The sequence below is a fragment of the Bombina bombina genome, chromosome 4 (genome assembly GCF_027579735.1).
Source record: "Bombina bombina isolate aBomBom1 chromosome 4, aBomBom1.pri, whole genome shotgun sequence".
NCBI classification, from domain to species: domain Eukaryota; kingdom Metazoa; phylum Chordata; class Amphibia; order Anura; family Bombinatoridae; genus Bombina; species Bombina bombina.
In genome coordinates, this window is record NC_069502.1 from 1,194,562,721 (window position 1) to 1,194,580,875 (window position 18,155).

At 37.9% G+C, this 18,155-nt stretch overlaps 1 protein-coding gene across 1 annotated transcript in view; it reads left to right on the plus strand.

Moving 5' to 3' along the window:
• KIF6 (kinesin family member 6) overlaps positions 1 to 18,155 on the plus strand; it is an 872,665-nt gene that overhangs the window by 154,341 nt on the left and 700,169 nt on the right. The window contains exon 5 of the mRNA XM_053712809.1: positions 10,906 to 11,015. Coding sequence (XP_053568784.1) covers positions 10,906 to 11,015 — 110 coding nt within the window. The remainder of the gene's footprint in view (positions 1 to 10,905; positions 11,016 to 18,155) is intronic.

Below are 18,155 nucleotides of genomic sequence, written 5' to 3' on the forward strand. Positions count from 1 at the left end.
CGCAAAAATTCTTTTCCGTTTCCGGCGTCATACGTGTCGGCGGAAGTTACGTCATTTTTTGACGTTATTTTGCGCCAAAGATGTCGGCGTTCCGGATGTGGCGTCATTTTTGGCGCCAAAAGCATTTAGGCGCCAAATAATGTGGGCGTCTTATTTGGCGCTAAAAAATATGGGCGTCGCTTTTGTCTCCACATTATTTCAGTCTCATTTTTCATTTGCTTCTGGTTGCTAGAAGCTTGATATTTGGCATTCTTTCCCATTCCTGAAACTGTCTTATAAGGAATTTGATCTATTTTGCTTTATATGTTGTTTTTTCTCTTACATATTGCAAGATGTCTCACGTTGCATCTGAGCCAGAAGATACTACAGGAAAATCACTGCCTGCTGGATCTACCAAAGCTAAGTGTATCTGCTGTACATTTTTGGTAGCTATTCCTCCAGCTGTTGTTTGTAATAATTGTCATGACAAACTTGTTAAAGCAGATAATATTTCCTTTAGTAATGTACCATTGCCTGTTGCAGTTCCCTCAACATCTAAGGTGCAGAATGTTCCTGATAACATAAGAGATTTTGTTTCTGAATCCATAAAGAAGGCTTTGTCTGTTATTTCTCCTTCTAGTAAACGTAAAATGTCTTTTAAATCTTCTCTCTCTACAGATGAATTTTTAAATGAACACCATCATTCTGATTCTTTGGACTCTTCTGGTTCAGAGGATTCTATCTCAGAGATTGATGCTGATAAATCTTCATATTTATTTAAGATGGAATTTATTCGCTCTTTACTTAAAGAAGTACTAATTGCTTTAGAAATAGAGGATTCTAGTCCTCTTGATACTAATTCTATACGTTTGGATAAGGTTTTTAAAGCTCCTGCGGTTATTCCAGAAGTTTTTCCTGTTCCTAATGCTATTTCTGCAGTGATTTCCAAAGAATGGGATAAATTGGGTAATTCATTTACTCCTTCTAAACGTTTTAAGCAATTATATCCTGTTCCGCCTGACAGGTTAGAATTTTGGGACAAAATCCCTAAAGTTGATGGGGCTATTTCTACCCTTGCTAAACGTACTACCATTCCTACGTCAGATGGTACCTCGTTTAAGGATCCTTTAGATAGAAAAATTGAATCCTTTCTAAGAAAAGCTTATCTGTGTTCAGGTAATCTTCTTAGACCTGCTATATCATTGGCTGATGTTGCTGCAGCTTCAACTTTTTGGTTGGAAACCCTAGCGCAACAAGTAGCAAATCGTGATTCTCATGATATTATTATTCTTCTTCAGCATGCTAATAATTTTATCTGTGATGCCATTTTTGATATTATTAGAGTTGATGTTAGGTTTATGTCTCTAGCTATCTTAGCCAGAAGAGCTTTATGGCTTAAAACTTGGAATGCTGATATGGCTTCTAAATCAACTCTACTTTCCATTTCTTTCCAGGGAAACAAATTATTTGGTTCTCAGTTGGATTCTATTATTTCAACTGTTACTGGTGGGAAAGGAACTTTTTTACCACAGGATAAAAAATCTAAAGGTAAAAACAGGGCTAACAATCGTTTTCGTTCCTTTCGTTTCAACAAAGAACAAAAGCCTGATCCTTCGTCCTCAGGAGCAGTTTCAGTTTGGAAACCATCTCCAGTCTGGAATAAATCCAAGCCTGCTAGAAAGGCAAAGCCTGCTTCTAAGTTCACATGAAGGTACGGCCCTCATTCCAGTTCAGCTGGTAGGGGGCAGGTTACGTTTTTTCAAAGAAATTTGGATCAATTCTGTTCACAATCTTTGGATTCAGAGCATTGTTTCAGAAGGGTACAGAATTGGTTTCAAGATGAGACCTCCTGCAAAGAGATTTTTTCTTTCCCGTGTCCCAGTAAATCCAGTGAAAGCTCAAGCATTTCTGAATTGTGTTTCAGATCTAGAGTTGGCTGGAGTAATTATGCCAGTTCCAGTTCCGGAACAGGGGATGGGGTTTTATTCAAATCTCTTCATTGTACCAAAGAAGGAGAATTCCTTCAGACCAGTTCTGGATCTAAAATTATTGAATCGTTATGTAAGGATACCAACGTTCAAGATGGTAACTGTAAGGACTATATTGCCTTTTGTTCAGCAAGGGAATTATATGTCCACAATAGATTTACAGGATGCATATCTGCATATTCCGATTCACCCAGATCATTTTCAGTTCCTGAGATTCTCTTTTCTAGACAAGCATTACCAATTTGTGGCTCTACCGTTTGGCCTTGCTACAGCTCCAAGAATTTTCACAAAGATTCTCGGTGCCCTTCTGTCTGTAATCAGAGAACAGGGTATTGTGGTATTTCCTTATTTGGACGATATCTTGGTACTTGCTCAGTCTTTACATTTAGCAGAGTCTCATACGAATCGACTTGTGTTGTTTCTTCAAGATCATGGTTGGAGGATCAATTTACCAAAAAGTTCTTTGATTCCTCAAACAAGGGTAACCTTTCTGGGTTTCCAGATAGATTCAGTGTCCATGACTCTGTCTTTAACAGACAAGAGACGTCTAAAATTGATTACAGCTTGTCGAAACCTTCAGTCACAATCATTCCCTTCGGTAGCCTTATGCATGGAAATTCTAGGTCTTATGACTGCTGCATCGGACGCGATCCCCTTTGCTCGTTTTCACATGCGACCTCTTCAGCTCTGTATGCTGAACCAATGGTGCAGGGATTACACGAAGATATCTCAATTAATATCTCTAAAACCGATTGTTCGACACTCTCTAACGTGGTGGACAGATCACCATCGTTTAATTCAGGGGGCTTCTTTTGTTCTTCCGACCTGGACTGTAATTTCAACAGATGCAAGTCTCACAGGTTGGGGAGCTGTGTGGGGATCTCTGACGGCACAGGGAGTTTGGGAATCTCAGGAGGTGAGATTACCGATCAATATTTTGGAACTCCGTGCAATTTTCAGAGCTCTTCAGTTTTGGCCTCTTCTGAAGAGAGAATCGTTCATTTGTTTTCAGACAGACAATGTCACAACTGTGGCGTACATCAATCATCAAGGAGGGACTCACAGTCCTCTGGCTATGAAAGAAGTATCTCGAATTTTGGTTTGGGCGGAATCCAGCTCCTGTCTAATCTCTGCGGTTCATATCCCAGGTGTAGACAATTGGGAAGCGGATTATCTCAGTCGCCAAACGTTGCATCCGGGCGAATGGTCTCTTCACCCAGAGGTATTTCTTCAGATTGTTCAAATATGGGGGCTTCCAGAGATAGATCTGATGGCCTCTCATCTAAACAAGAAACTTCCCAGGTATCTGTCCAGATCCCGGGATCCTCAGGCGGAGGCAGTGGATGCATTATCACTTCCTTGGAAGTATCATCCTGCCTATATCTTTCCGCCTCTAGTTCTTCTTCCAAGAGTAATCTCCAAGATTCTGAGGGAATGCTCGTTTGTTCTGCTAATAGCTCCGGCATGGCCTCACAGGTTTTGGTATGCGGATCTTGTCCGGATGGCATCTTGCCAACCATGGACTCTTCCGTTAAGACCAGACCTTCTGTCGCAAGGTCCTTTTTTCCATCCGGATCTGAAATCCTTAAATTTAAAGGTATGGAGATTGAACGCTTGATTCTTAGTCAAAGAGGTTTCTCTGACTCTGTGATTGATACTATGTTACAGGCTCGTAAATCTGTATCTAGAGAGATATATTATAGAGTCTGGAAGACTTATATTTCTTGGTGTCTTACTCATCATTTTTCTTGGTATTCTTTTAGAATTCCGAGAATATTACAATTTCTTCAGGATGGTTTAGATAAGGGTTTGTCCGCAAGTTCCTTGAAAGGACAAATCTCTGCTCTTTCTGTTCTTTTTTACAGAAAGATTGCTATTCTTCCTGATATTCATTGTTTTGTACAAGCTTTGGTTCGTATAAAACCTGTCATTAAGTCAATTTCTCCTCCATGGAGTTTGATTTTGGTTCTCGGAGCTCTTCAAGCTCCTCCGTTTGAACCTATGCATTCATTGGACATTAAATTGCTTTCTTGGAAAGTTTTGTTCCTTTTGGCCATCTCTTCTGCCAGAAGAGTTTCTGAATTATCTGCTCTTTCTTGTGAGTCTCCTTTTCTGATTTTTCATCAGGATAAGGCGGTGTTGCGAACTTCTTTTGAATTTTTACCTAAGGTTGTGAATTCCAACAACATTAGTAGAGAAATCGTGGTTCCTTCATTATGTCCTAATCCTAAGAATTCTAAGGAGAAATCGTTACATTCTTTGGATGTTGTTAGAGCTTTGAAATATTATGTTGAAACTACTAAATCTTTCCGAAAGACTTCTAGTCTATTTGTCATCTTTTCTGGTTCTAGAAAAGGCCAGAAAGCTTCTGCCATTTCTTTGGCATCCTGGTTGAAATCTTTAATTCATCTTGCCTATGTTAAATCGGGTAAGACTCCGCCTCAGAGGATTACAGCTCATTCTACTAGGTCAGTTTCTACTTCCTGGGCGTTTAGGAATGAAGCTTCAGTTGATCAGATTTGCAAAGCAGCGACTTGGTCCTCTTTGCATACTTTTACTAAATTCTACCATTTTGATGTATTCTCTTCTTCTGAAGCAGTTTTTGGTAGAAAGGTACTTCAGGCAGTGGTTTCGGTTTGAATCTTCTGCTTATGTTTTTCATTAAACTTTATTTTGGGTGTGGATTATTTTCAGCAGGAATTGGCTGTCTTTATTTTATCCCTCCCTCTCTAGTGACTCTTGTGTGGAAAGATCCACATCTTGGGTATTCATTATCCCATACGTCACTAGCTCATGGACTCTTGTTAATTACATGAAAGAAAACATAATTTATGTAAGAACTTACCTGATAAATTCATTTCTTTCATATTAACAAGAGTCCATGAGGCCCATCCTTTTTTGTGGTGGTTATGATTTTTTTGTATAAAGCACAATTATTCCAATTCCTTATTTTATATGCTTCGCACTTTTTTCTTATCACCCCACTTCTTGGCTATTCGTTAAACTGATTTGTGGGTGTGGTGAGGGGTGTATTTATAGGCATTTTAAGGTTTGGGAAACTTTGCCCCTCCTGGTAGGAATGTATATCCCATACGTCACTAGCTCATGGACTCTTGTTAATATGAAAGAAATGAATTTATCAGGTAAGTTCTTACATAAATTATGTTTTTTCAGACTGTCATTTTCATATCTGGGAAATGCTTTTTTATGAAAATGTATTTCTTACCTGGGGTATTGTCTCTTTTTCAAATTGACTGTCTTTTAAATTCGCAGGCATTAGACTCGCAAGGGCGCAAAATGCCAAAGTTTATTGCGTCATTCTTGGCGCAAATATTTTTGGTGTGAAGTTATGTTTGTTGACGCAAATTCGTCATTCACAAGGTTGCGTCATCTATGACGCGAGTGTGTTGTTTTCGGACGTTTTTGGCGCCAAAAAATATTTTTCTGTTTGTTGTCCGTCATACTTGGTGCCAAATATTTTCATTATTTAATATCCCATTCCTATTTGCCTCTTGCCTTTTTCTACGTCAGAGGGCTATGCTGTTTGCATTTTTTTCCCATTCCTGAAACTGCCATATAAGGAAATTGATAATTTTGCTTTATATGTTGTTGTTTTTTTTTTCTTACATTTGCAAGATGTCTCAATCTGATCCTGTGCATTTGTTGTAAACTTGTGGAGATTATACCTCCAGCTGTGGTTTGTAATAGTTGTCATGATAAACTTTTACATGCAGAAAATGTATCCATCAGTAGTAGTGCATTACCTGTTGCTGTTCCCTCAACATCTAATGCACAAGATATACCTGTAAATTTAAAATAATTTATTTCTGATTCTATTCAGAAGGCTTTGTCTTCCATTCCGCCTTCTAATAAACGTAAAAGCTCTTTTTAAACTTCTCATAGAGTTGATGAAATTTCAAATGACCGGCAACATACTGATTTATTTTTTTCTGATGAGGATCTGTCTGATTCAGAAGATCCTGCCTCAAATATTAATACTGACAAATCCTCTTATTTATTTAAAATGGAGTATATTCGTTCTTTATTAAAAGAAGTGTTGATTACATTGGATATGGAGAAAACTAGTCCTCTTGATATTAAAACTAGTAAACATTTACATTCTGTTTATAAACATCCTGTGGTTATTCCAGAGGTTTTTTCCAGTTCCTGATGCTATTTCTGATATGATTTCTAATGAATGGAATAGACCTGGTACTTCTTTTATTCCTTCTTCAAGTTTTAAAAAATGGTATCCTTTGCCAGCAGTTCGATTGGAGTCTTGGGAAAAGATCCCTAAAGTTGATGGGGCTATCTCTAATCTTGCTAGACGTACTACTATTCCTACGGAAAATAGTACTTCTTTTAAAGATCCTTTAGATAGAAGACTTGAATCTTATCGAAGGAAGGCTTTTTTATATTCAGGTCATCTTCTTAGGCCTGCAATTTCTTTGGGTGATGTTGCAGCTGCTTCAACTTTTTGGTTGGACACTTTAGCGCAACAAGTATCGGATCATGATTTGTCTAGCATTGTTAAGTTGATTCAACGTGCTAATAATTTAATTTGTGATGCCATATTTGATATCATCAAAATTGATGTTAGATATATGTATTTAGCTATTTTAGCTAGAAGAGCTTTGTGTCTCAAATCTTGGAATGCTGATATGACTTCTAAGTCCAGATTGCTATATCTTTCTTTCCAAGGTAATAAATTATTTGGTTCTCAGTTGCATTCAATAATTTCAACTGTCACTGGGGGGAAGGGAGTTTTTTTGCCTCAGGATAAAAAACCTAAGGGAAAATCTAAAGCTTCTAACCGTTTTCGTTCCTTTCGACATAATAAGGAACAGAAATCTAATCCTTCCCCAAAGGAATCTTTTTCCAATTGGAAGCCTTCCTCAAATTGGAATAAATCCAAGCCATTTAAGAGATCAAAGCCAGCCCCCAAGTACGCATGAAGGTGCGGCTCTCATTCCAGCTCAGCTGGTAGGGGGCAGATTAAAATTTTTCAAAGATGTTTAGATCAATTCGGTCCAAAATCATTGAATTCAGAGTATTGTCTCTCAGGGGTACAGAATAGAATTCAGAGATTTTTTTTTCTCACGCATTCCAGCGAACCCAGTAAAGGCTCAGGCTTTCCTGAAGTGTGTTTCAGACCTGGAATTATCAGGGGTAATCATGCCAGTTCCGTTTCAGGAACAGGGTCTGGGGGTTTTTTCAAATCTATTCATTGTCCCAAAGAAAGAAAATTCTTTCAGACCAGTTTTGGATCTAAAGATTTTGAATCGATATGTAAGAGTACAAACTTTCAAGATGGTGACTATACGGACTATTCTGCCTTTTGTTCAGCAAGGGCATTATATGTCCACCATAGACTTACAGGATGCATATCTTCATATTCCAATTCATCCGGATCACTTTCAGTTCCTGAGATTCTCTTTTCTAGACAAGCATTACCAATTTGTTGCTCTTCCTTTTGGCCTTGCTGCAGCTCCAATAATCTTTTCAAAGGTACTCGGTGCCCTATTCTCTGTAATCAGAGAGCTGGGTATTGTGGTGTTTCCTTATTTGGATGATATCTTGGTACTCGCTTGGTCTTTACGTTCTGCAGAATCTCACCCAAATCAACTAGTGTTGTTTCTTCAAAGACATGGTTGGAGGATCAATTTATCAAAACGTTTTTTGATTCCTTAGACAAAGGTAACCTTTTTAGGTTTCCAGATAGATTCAGTGTCCATGACTTTGTCTCTAACAGACAAGAGACGTTTGAAATTGGTTGCAGCCTGTCGGAACCTTCAGTCTCAGTCTTCCCTTCAGTAGCTATGTGCATGGAAGTTTTAGGTCTCATGACTGCAGCATCCCCTTTGCTCGTTCTCATATGAGACCTTTCCAGTTTTGTATGCTGAACCAATGGTGCAGGGATTATACAAGGATATCACAATTAAAGGGACACTGTAACCAATTTTTTTCTTTTGTGATTCAGATAGAGCATGACATTTTAAGCAACTTTCTAATTTACTCCTATTATCAAATGTTCTTTATTCTCTTGGTATCTTTATTTGAAATGCAAAAATGTAAGTTTAGATGCCGGCCCATTTTTGGTGAACAACCTAGGTTGTCCTTGCTGATTGGTGGATACATTCATCCACCAATCAAAAACTGCTGTCCAGAGGTCTGAACCAAGAAAAAAAATCTTAGATGCCTTCTTTTTCATATAAAGATAGTAAGAGAATGAAGAAACATTGATAATAGGAGTAAATTAGAAAGTTTCTTAAAATTGCATGCTCTATCTGAATCACGAAAGAAACTTTTTGGGTTCAGTGTCCCTTTAATATCCTTAAATCCCAATGTTCGACTTTCTCTGACTTGGTGGTTAGATCGCCATCGTATAATTCTAGGGGCCTCTTTCGTTCGTCCAACCTGGACTGTGATCACAACAGATGCAAGTCTTTCAGGTTGGGGTGCTGCTTGGGGATCTCTGACAGCACAAGGGGTTTGGAAATCTCAAGAGGCGAGATTACCAATCAATATTTTGGAACTCCGTGCAATTCTCAGGGATCTTCAGTTTTGGCCTCTGTTGAAGAGAGAACCGTTCATTTGTTTTCAGACAGACAATATCACAACTGTGGCATATGTCAATCATCAGGGTGGGACTCACAGTCCTCAAGCTATGAAAGAAGTATCTCGGATACTTGTTTTGGGAGAATCTAGCTCCTGTCTAATTTCTGCAGTTCATATGCCAGGTATAGACAATTGGGAAGCGGATTATCTCAGTCGTCAGACTTTACATCCGGGAGAATGGTCTCTCCACCCAGATGTGTTTTCTCTAATTGTTCAGATGTGGGGTCTTCCAGAAATAGATCTGATGGCATCTCATCTTAACAAGAAACTTCCCAGGTACCTGTCCAGCTCCAGGCATTCTCAGGCGGAAGCAGTGGATGCGTTGACACTTCCATGGTGTTATCAACCTGCTTATATTTTCCCGCCTCTAGTTCTTCTTCCATGAGTGATCTCCAAAATCATCATGGAGCAATAGTTTGTGCTGCTGGTGGCTCCAGCATGGTCTCACAGGTTTTGGTATGTGGATGTTGTTCGGATGTCCAGTTGCCAACCTAGGCCACTTCCATTAAGACCAGACCTTCTATCTCAAGGTCCGTTTTTCCATCAGGATCTCAAATCATTAAATTTGAAGGTATTGAAATTGAACGCTTAGTGCTTAGTCATAGAGGTTTCTCTGACTCAGTGATTAATACTATGTTGCAGGCTCGTAAATCTGTTTCTAGAAAGATTTATTATCGAGTTTGGAAGACTTACATTTCATGGTGTTCTTCTCATAAATTCTCTTGGCATTCTTTTAGAATTCCTTGAATTTTACAGTTTCTTCAGGATGGTTTGGATAAAGGTTTGTCTGCAAGTTCCTTGAAAGGACAAATCTCTGCTCTTTCTGTTTTATTCCTCAGGAAAATTGCTAAACTTCCTGATATTCATTGTTTTGTTCAGGCTTTGGTTCGTATCAAGCCTGTCATTAAATCAATCTCTCCTCCTTGGAGTCTTAATTTGGTTTTGAAGGCTTTACAGGCTCCTCCATTTGAGCCTATGTATTCTTTGGACATTAAACTTCTTTCTTGGAAAGTGTTGTTCCTTTTGGCCATCTCTTTTGCTAGAAGAGTTTCTGAATTATCCGCTCTCTTGTGAATCTCCTTTTCTGATTTTTCATCAGGATAAGGCAGTTTTGCAGGCTTCATTTAAATTCTTACCTAAGGTTGTGAATTCTGCCAACATTAATAGAGAAATTGTTGTCCCTTCTTTGTGTCCTAATCCTAAGAATTCTTTGGATGTGGTGAGAGCTCTGAAATATTATGTTGAAGCCACTAAAGATTTCAGGAAGACTTCTAGTCTATTTGTTATCTTTTCTGGTTCCAGGAAAGGTCAGAATGCTTCTGCCATTTCTTTGGCATCGTGGTTAAAGCTTTTGGTTCATCAAGCTTATTTGGAGTCGGGTAAAGCTCCTTCTCAGAGAATTACAGCTCATTCTACTAGATCAGTTTCCAATTCTTGGGCTTTTAAGAATTAAGCTTCAGTTGATCAGATTTGCAAAGCAGCAACTTGGTCTTCTTTGCATACATTTACTAATTTCTACCATTTTGATGTATTTGCTTCTTCGGAAACAGTTTTTGATAGGAAAGTTCTTCAGGCAGCTGTTTCAGTTTGATTCTTCTGCTTATGACTTAAGTTTTTCTTTTTCTTTTTTTGAGAATAAACTTATATTTGGGTTGTGAATTAATTTTTTTCAGCAAAATGGCTGTTTTTATTTTGTCCCTCCCTCTCTAGTGACTCTTGCGTGGAGTTCCACATCTTGGGTATTGCTATCCCATACGTCACTAGCTCATGGACTCTTGCCAATTACATGAAAGAAAACATAATTTATGTAAGAACTTACCTGATGAATTAATTTCTTTTATATTGGTAAGAGTCCATGAGGCCCACCCTTTTTTTGGTGGTTATGATTTTTTTTGTATAAAGCACAATTGTTTCCAAATTACTTTGTTGATGCTTTTTACTCCTTTATTTATCACCCCACTTCTTGGCTATTCGTTAAACTGAATTGTGGGTGTGGTGAGGGGTGTATTTATAGGCATTTTGAGGTTTGGGAAACTTTGCCCCTCCTGGTAGGATTGTATATCCCGTACGTCACTAGCTCATGGACTCTTGCCAATATAAAAGAAATTAATTTATCAGGTAAGTTCTTACATAAATTATGTTTTTCACCATGCTGAGTGTGATATATTTCTGTAGTTTCATTTGGCAAATGATGTATTACAGTTGTTGATAAAATGCAGTCTTTATGTGATTAGGAGGGAATGCTAGTCTATTTGTGCACCTGTGTACCACTTACTGGCGTTAACGTGCTTTGTCATTTTTATGTTCTTTGTCCTTACAGGACAGCAGTAACGTATATACAATATACATATCCTATTTAGAAATCTACAATGAGTGTGGATATGATCTGCTGGACCCAAGACATGAAGCATCCAAACTGGAGGATCTGCCGTAAGTAGCAGGCTATTTTTATTTTTTATTTTGTTTATTTTTTCACACTCATCTACTCTGCATAAAGCCAATTATATTTCTTTTAATTGAATGGTGATGAATTTGCTTTATTTTTAATCCTCTATGGGCAATTCAAGTCTTCACAATAACACACTCTCTATGTTGCCTGCTTGAACTAAGTAATATGTGAATATTTTGTTTAATGGGTTGACCAATCCAATTGAAGCTTTGCAGTCAGCCATGATATTGAGAAGTACCAATCACATTGTTAGGTGTAAGGCAAGAAATATATATCTGTAAATAGATGTCTGAAAAGAAAAAAAAATTGAAAAGTCAGGAACCTGAAGAAATCTGACTCCTGGGATTTGTCAACCCCTATTCTAGAGTCAGTGGGAACATTATATATTAAAATAGTATATTAATATTATTTACTGCTTTTATGTGCTGCAGATTGATTATTTTAATAACCTTTATTTACATATGATTCCTTCAGAGATCGGTTGCAGGTTGTTTTTTTCTAGAAATGATAGACTTCTGCATTACATATATCTGTGCACAGTTATATTATTTAAACCTCTGATGGTCATAAGAGTGCACAATTTTAAATACTACAGATAGTTTTTTTTTTTTTCTGTTGACATTATGGAGTAGATTATAGCACTCATCCGACTTTTGCTCTCAGTCTAACCTTTTATTTTTAATTGTAATACGCCCGCTATCCCAGTCGCATTTATGTTTTAATATGTGTATCTGTGTATATGTCTATACACACACACACACACATATATATATAAAAAAACAAAAAGGGTCCGCCCTGAGGAAGCCCCGTCTATCATTTGGCATTGTGGGTGAAACGATCAGGATCGTAGGCATTGGATCACAGACGCACATGTGACCAACCAGGAAGTAAGCACACAGTCCTACCACTCTGCAGTCTCAGCGTGCAGCATTCAACTGGCTCAGCAAACTGTTTCATGGGACTCAATTACAAGGCAGTATTTCAGGAGGCAACCAGTAACAAACAGCGGACCTCAATTGTGGACACCTCCAGAATCAGATAAGTGCATGCTTATGGTTTAACATAGGAATATAGCTGCTTTCACTTGCAATATGGGGGGTTAGCCTGGACTGACTCCCACTGCTCATTTGGCTTGTTTGCTGTTTTCACACAACATCTTCAGCAATAAGAAGTACTATGCTTTACTAACACGCATGCAGCTTTGGCAGCACTTATCCCATTTTGCATACCTGGGACTTATGCTAAGTCTGGCTGAAGACAATACCGCTATATGTGGAAAATCATCCTGGTGTGATTTGGTTGTTTTCTTCAGCAATACACTCTTGTGAGAATTTTATCTAAATATATGCAGGCATCTCTATGTAAACTGCTGTGTCTCTATGTAACTGCTGTACTGAGGCAATTCATTATGGAGGATGTATCACTATGTTCCACTATCTATCTTATTGCTATTAACCATTGCAATAGTTATTCTTCATACTTGCATGTAACTCACTATCTATCTTATTGCTAATAACCATTGCAATAGTTATTCTTCATACTTGTATGTAACTCACTATCTATCTTATTGCTAATAACCATTGCAATAGTTATTCTTCATACTTGCATGTAACTCACTATCTATCCTATTGCTAATAACCATTGCAATAGCTATTCTTCATACTTGTATGTAATTCTTTGTAATTGTTGCTATACTGCCATTATTGTTGTTCCTGAAATCTTTACAAAGCACCTATCACTGCTTAGATCCCTAAAAATGTACCTGTCCGGTAATTATCCCATGTATTGACTTGGGTACCGTGTACAGCTTGGGTGTAGCAGTGTACTAGGTGTTTTTGGATTGTATTTTTGCCAATATTATGATTATGATGTGCACATCTTCAGGGTTTTAATTGGCCACATGTACTATATTGTTTGTTCAACATACTTTACTTTGTGTTGCTAACATATACCCGAGGCCAGCGCACAACTGGCCTATTGCTATGTTTGGACAGTTAGGATTTACTTCTTTCTGTACTATTAATAAATTATTTTTTGTTCTCAGTGATTGTACTGGTCAGAGATTCATTCCATTTGTTTAATTTAGCTACATTTTTTAGCTATTTTTTATAAAAAAAGAGTGCTTGATTCCCGATCTATACAGGGCCTTAAGACATTTTTGATGGTCCTTGTTCTCCTCTTGTAGTTTGTTGAAGAAACACACACATATATATATATATATATATATATATATATATATATATATATATATATATATATATATATATATATATATATATATATATACAGGGAGTGCAGAATTATTAGGCAAGTTGTATTTTTGAGGATTAATTTTATTATTGAACAACAACCATGTTCTCAATGAACCCAAAATACTAATTAATATCAAAGCTGAATAGTTTTGGAAGTAGTTTTTAGTTTGTTTTTAGTTATAGCTATTTTAGGGGGATATCTGTGTGTGCAGGTGACTATTACTGTGCATAATTATTAGGCAACTTAACAAAAAACAAATATATACCCATTTCAATTATTTATTTTTACCAGTGAAACCAATATAACATCTCAACATTCACAAATATACATTTCTGACATTCAAAAACAAAACAAAAACAAATCAGTGACCAATATAGCCACCTTTCTTTGCAAGGACACTCAAAAGCCTGCCATCCATGGATTCTGTCAGTGTTTTGATCTGTTCACCATCAACATTGCGTGCAGCAGCAACCACAGCCTCCCAGACACTGTTCAGAGAGGTGTACTGTTTTCCCTCCATGTAAATCTCACATTTGATGATGGACCACAGGTTCTCAATGGGGTTCAGATCAGGTGAACAAGGAGGCCATGTCATTAGATTTTCTTCTTTTATTCCCTTTCTTGCCAGCCACGCTGTGGAGTACTTGGACGCGTGTGATGGAGCATTGTCCTGCATGAAAATCATGTTTTTCTTGAAGGATGAGACTTCTTCCTGTACCACTGCTTGAAGAAGGTGTCTTCCAGAAACTGGCAGTAGGACTGGGAGTTGAGCTTGACTCCATCCTCAACTCGAAAAGGCCCCACAAGCACATCTTTGATGATACCAGCCCAAACTAGTACTCCACCTCCACCTTGCTGGCGTCTGAGTCGGACTGGAGCTCTCTGCCCTTTACCAATCCAGCCACGGGCCCATCCATCTGGCCCATCAAGACTCACTCTCATTTCATCAGTCCATAAAACCTTAGAAAAATCAGTCTTGAGATATTTCTTGGCCCAGTCTTGACGTTTCAGCTTGTGTGTCTTGTTCAGTGGTGGTTGTCTTTCAGCCTTTCTTACCTTGGCCATGTCTCTGAGTATTGCACACCTTGTGCTTTTGGGCACTCCAGTGATGTTGCAGCTCTGAAATATGGCCAAACTGTTGGCAAGTGGCATCTTGGCAGCTGCACGCTTGACTTTTCTCAGTTCATGGGCAGTTATTTTGCGCCTTAGTTTTTCCACACGCTTCTTGCAACCCTGTTGACTATTTTGAATGAAACGCTTGATTGTTCGATGATCACGCTTCAGAAGCTTTGCAATTTTAAGAGTGCTGCATCCCTCTGCAAGATATCTCACTATTTTTGACTTTTCTGAGCCTGTCAAGTCCTTCTTTTGACCCATTTTGCCAAAGGAAAGGAAGTTGCCTAATAATTATGCACACCTGATATAGGGTGTTGATGTCATTAGACCACACCCCTTCTCATTACAGAGATGCACATCACCTAATATGCTTAATTGGTAGTAGGCTTTCGAGCCTATACAGCTTGGAGTAAGACAACATGCATAAAGAGGATGATGTGGTCAAAATACTCATTTGTCTAATAATTCTGCACTCCCTGTATATATATATATATATATATATATATATATATATATGAATATATATATATATATATTTCTTTCATGTAATTGGCAAGAGTCCATGAGCTAGTGACGTATGGGATATACATTCCTACCAGGAGGGGCAAAGTTTCCCAAACCTCAAAATGCCTATAAATACACACCCCGCCACACCCACAATTCAGTTTTACAAACTTTGCCTCCTATGGAGGTGGTGAAATAAGTTTGTGCTAGATTTCTACGTTGATATGCGCTTTTCAGCATGCTGAAGCCCGGTTCCTCTCAGAGCGCAGTGAATGACAGAGAGTTGTGAAGGGAGTATTACCTTTTGAATACAATGATCATCCTATCGGGGATCTATTTCTTAGGTTCTCTGTTATCGGTCGTAGAGATTCTTCTCCTACCTCCCTTTTCAGATCGACGATATACTCTTATATACCATTACCTCTACTGATTCTCGTTTCAGTACTGGTTTGGCTATCTACTTTATGTCTTTTGGTAAGTATGTTTCCTTTTATTTATGACACTCTCAGCTATGGTTTGGCACTTTACATGTAAAGTTCTAAATATATGTTTTATACTGATATTTGCCATGATTCAGGTTAATCAGTTTATTTCCTTCTTACAGACTGTCAGTTTCATTTTTGGGAAATGCATTTATGAAAAAATATATTTCTTACCTGAAATTTTTTTCAATTGACTTTCTTTCTAAATTTCAGGCTGTTAGGCTCGCGGGAGCGCTAAATGCTATAATTTATTGCGTCATTTTTGGCGCGAGAATTACGTTTGTTGACGTTATGTCGTCATTTCCGGCGTCTTAGTTGGCGCCGAGAGTTTGCATGTAGTTTCGTCATCTATGACGCTCGTGTTTGTTGCAGACGTTTTTGGCGCCAAAAATATTTGTCAGTTTGGGCGTCATACTTGGCGCCAGATTTTGACATTATTTAAGTCATTATTTCTTTTTGATTCTGGTTTCCAGAGGCTTATTCTGTTCGCATTTTTCCCATTCCTGAATCTGTCGTATAAGGAAATTGATAATTTTGCTTTATATATTGTTTTTTCTATTACATATTGCAAGATGTCCCATGCTGACCCTGTTTCAGAATCTACTACTGGAATTCTGCTGCCTGATGTTGGTTCTACCAAAGCTAAGTGCATTTGTTGTAAACTTGTGGTAACTGTTCCTCCGGCTGTAGTCTGTGTTAGTTGTCATGATAAACTTTCTAAAGCAGATAATAATATTTCCATTAGTAATAATCCATTACCTGTTATTGTTCCTTCAACATCTAATGTTCAGGATAATCCTGTTAATGTGATAGAATTTGTTTCTAATTCTATTCAGAAGGCCTTGTCTGTTATACCACCTTCTAATAAATGTAAAAGGTCTTTTAAAACTTCTCATAATTTCGATGAATTTTTAAATGACCGACAGCATTCTGATTTATCTATCTCTGATGAGGATCTATCTGGTTCAGAAGATTCTGCCTCAGATATTGACACTGACAAAACTTTATATTTATTTAAAATGGAGTATATTCGTTCTTTATTAAAGAGGTGTTGATTGCATTAGATATGGAGGAGACAAGTCCTCTTATATTAAAACTAGTAAACGTTTGAATTCGGTTTTTAAACCTCATGTAGTTATTCCTGAGGTTTTTCCAGTTCCTGATGCTATTTCAGATGTAATTTCTAGGCAATGGAATAGTCTGGGTACTTCATTTACTCCTTCGTTAAGGTTTAAAAAACTGTACCCTTTGCCAACTGATAGATTGGAGTTTTGGGAAAAGATCCCCAAAGTTGATGGGGCTATCTCTACTCTTGCAAAGCGTACTACTATTCCTACGGCAGATAGTACTTCTTTTAAAGATCCTTTAGTTAGGAAACTTGAATCTTATCTAAGGAAGGCTTATTTATGTGCAGGTCATCTTCTTAGGCCTGCTATTTCTTTGGCTGATGTGGCTGCGGCTTCAACTTTTTGTTTGGAAACTTTAGCGCAACAAGTACCAGATCCTAATGTGTATAGCATTGTTAAGCTTATTCAACATGCTAATAATTTCATTTGTGATGCCTTTTTTGATATTAGAATTTATGTCAGGTATATGTCTTTAGCTATTTTAGCTAGAAGAGCTTTATGGCTTAAAACTTGGAATGCAGATATGACTTCTAAGTCAACTTTGCTATCTCTTTCTTTCCAAGGTAATAACTTATTTGGTTCTCAGTTGGATTCTATTATTTCAACTGTTACTGGGGGGAAGGGAGCTTTTTTGCCTCAGGATAAAAAGTCTAAGGGTAAATTTAGGGCTTCTAAGCGTTTTCGTTCCTTTTGTCAGAATAAGGAACAGAAATCTGACCCTTCCCCTAAAGGAACGGTTTCCAATTGGAAGCCTTCTCCAGTCTGGAATAAATCCAAGCCTTTTAGAAAACCAAAAGCACCCCCCAAGTCTGCATGAAGGTCTGCAGCGCAGCTGGTAGGGGGCAGACTAAGGTTTTTCAAAGATGTTTGGATCAATTCAATCCAAAATCACTGGATCCAGAACATTGTTTCTCAAGGGTACAGAATAGGTTTCAAGGTAAGACCGCCTGTGAGAAGTTTCTTTCTCTCACGCATTCCAGTGAACCCAGAGAAGGCTCAGGCTTTCCTGAAGTGTGTTTCAGACCTGGAGTTATCCGAGGTAATTGTGCCAGTTCCCTTTCCGGAACGGGGTCTGGGGTTTTATTCAAATCTGTTCATTGTTCCAAAGAAAGAGGATTCTTTTAGACCAGTTCTGGATCTAAAAATTTTGAATCGTTATGTAAGAATACAAACATTCAAAATGGTGACTATAAGGACTATTCTGCCTTTTGTTCAGCAAGGGCATTATATGTCCGCAATAGATTTACAGGATGCATATCTTCATATTCCGATTCATCCAGATCATTATCAGTTCCTGAGATTCTCTTTTCTAGACAAGCATTACCAATTTGTTGCTCTTCCTTTTGGCCTAGCAACAGCTCCAAGGAACTTTTGGAAGGTTCTCGGTGCCCTACTCTCTGTAATCAGAGAGCGGGGTATTGCGGTGTTTCCTTATTTGGACGATATCTTGGCTCATTCTTTACATTCTGCAGAATCTCACACGAATCAACTAGTGTTGTTTCTTCAAGAACATGGTTGGAAGATCAATTTACCAAAAAGTTCCTTGATTCCTCAGACAAGGGTAACCTTTTTAGGATTCCAAATAGATTCAGTATCCATGACTTTGTCTCTAACAGACAAAAGACGTCTGAAATTGGTT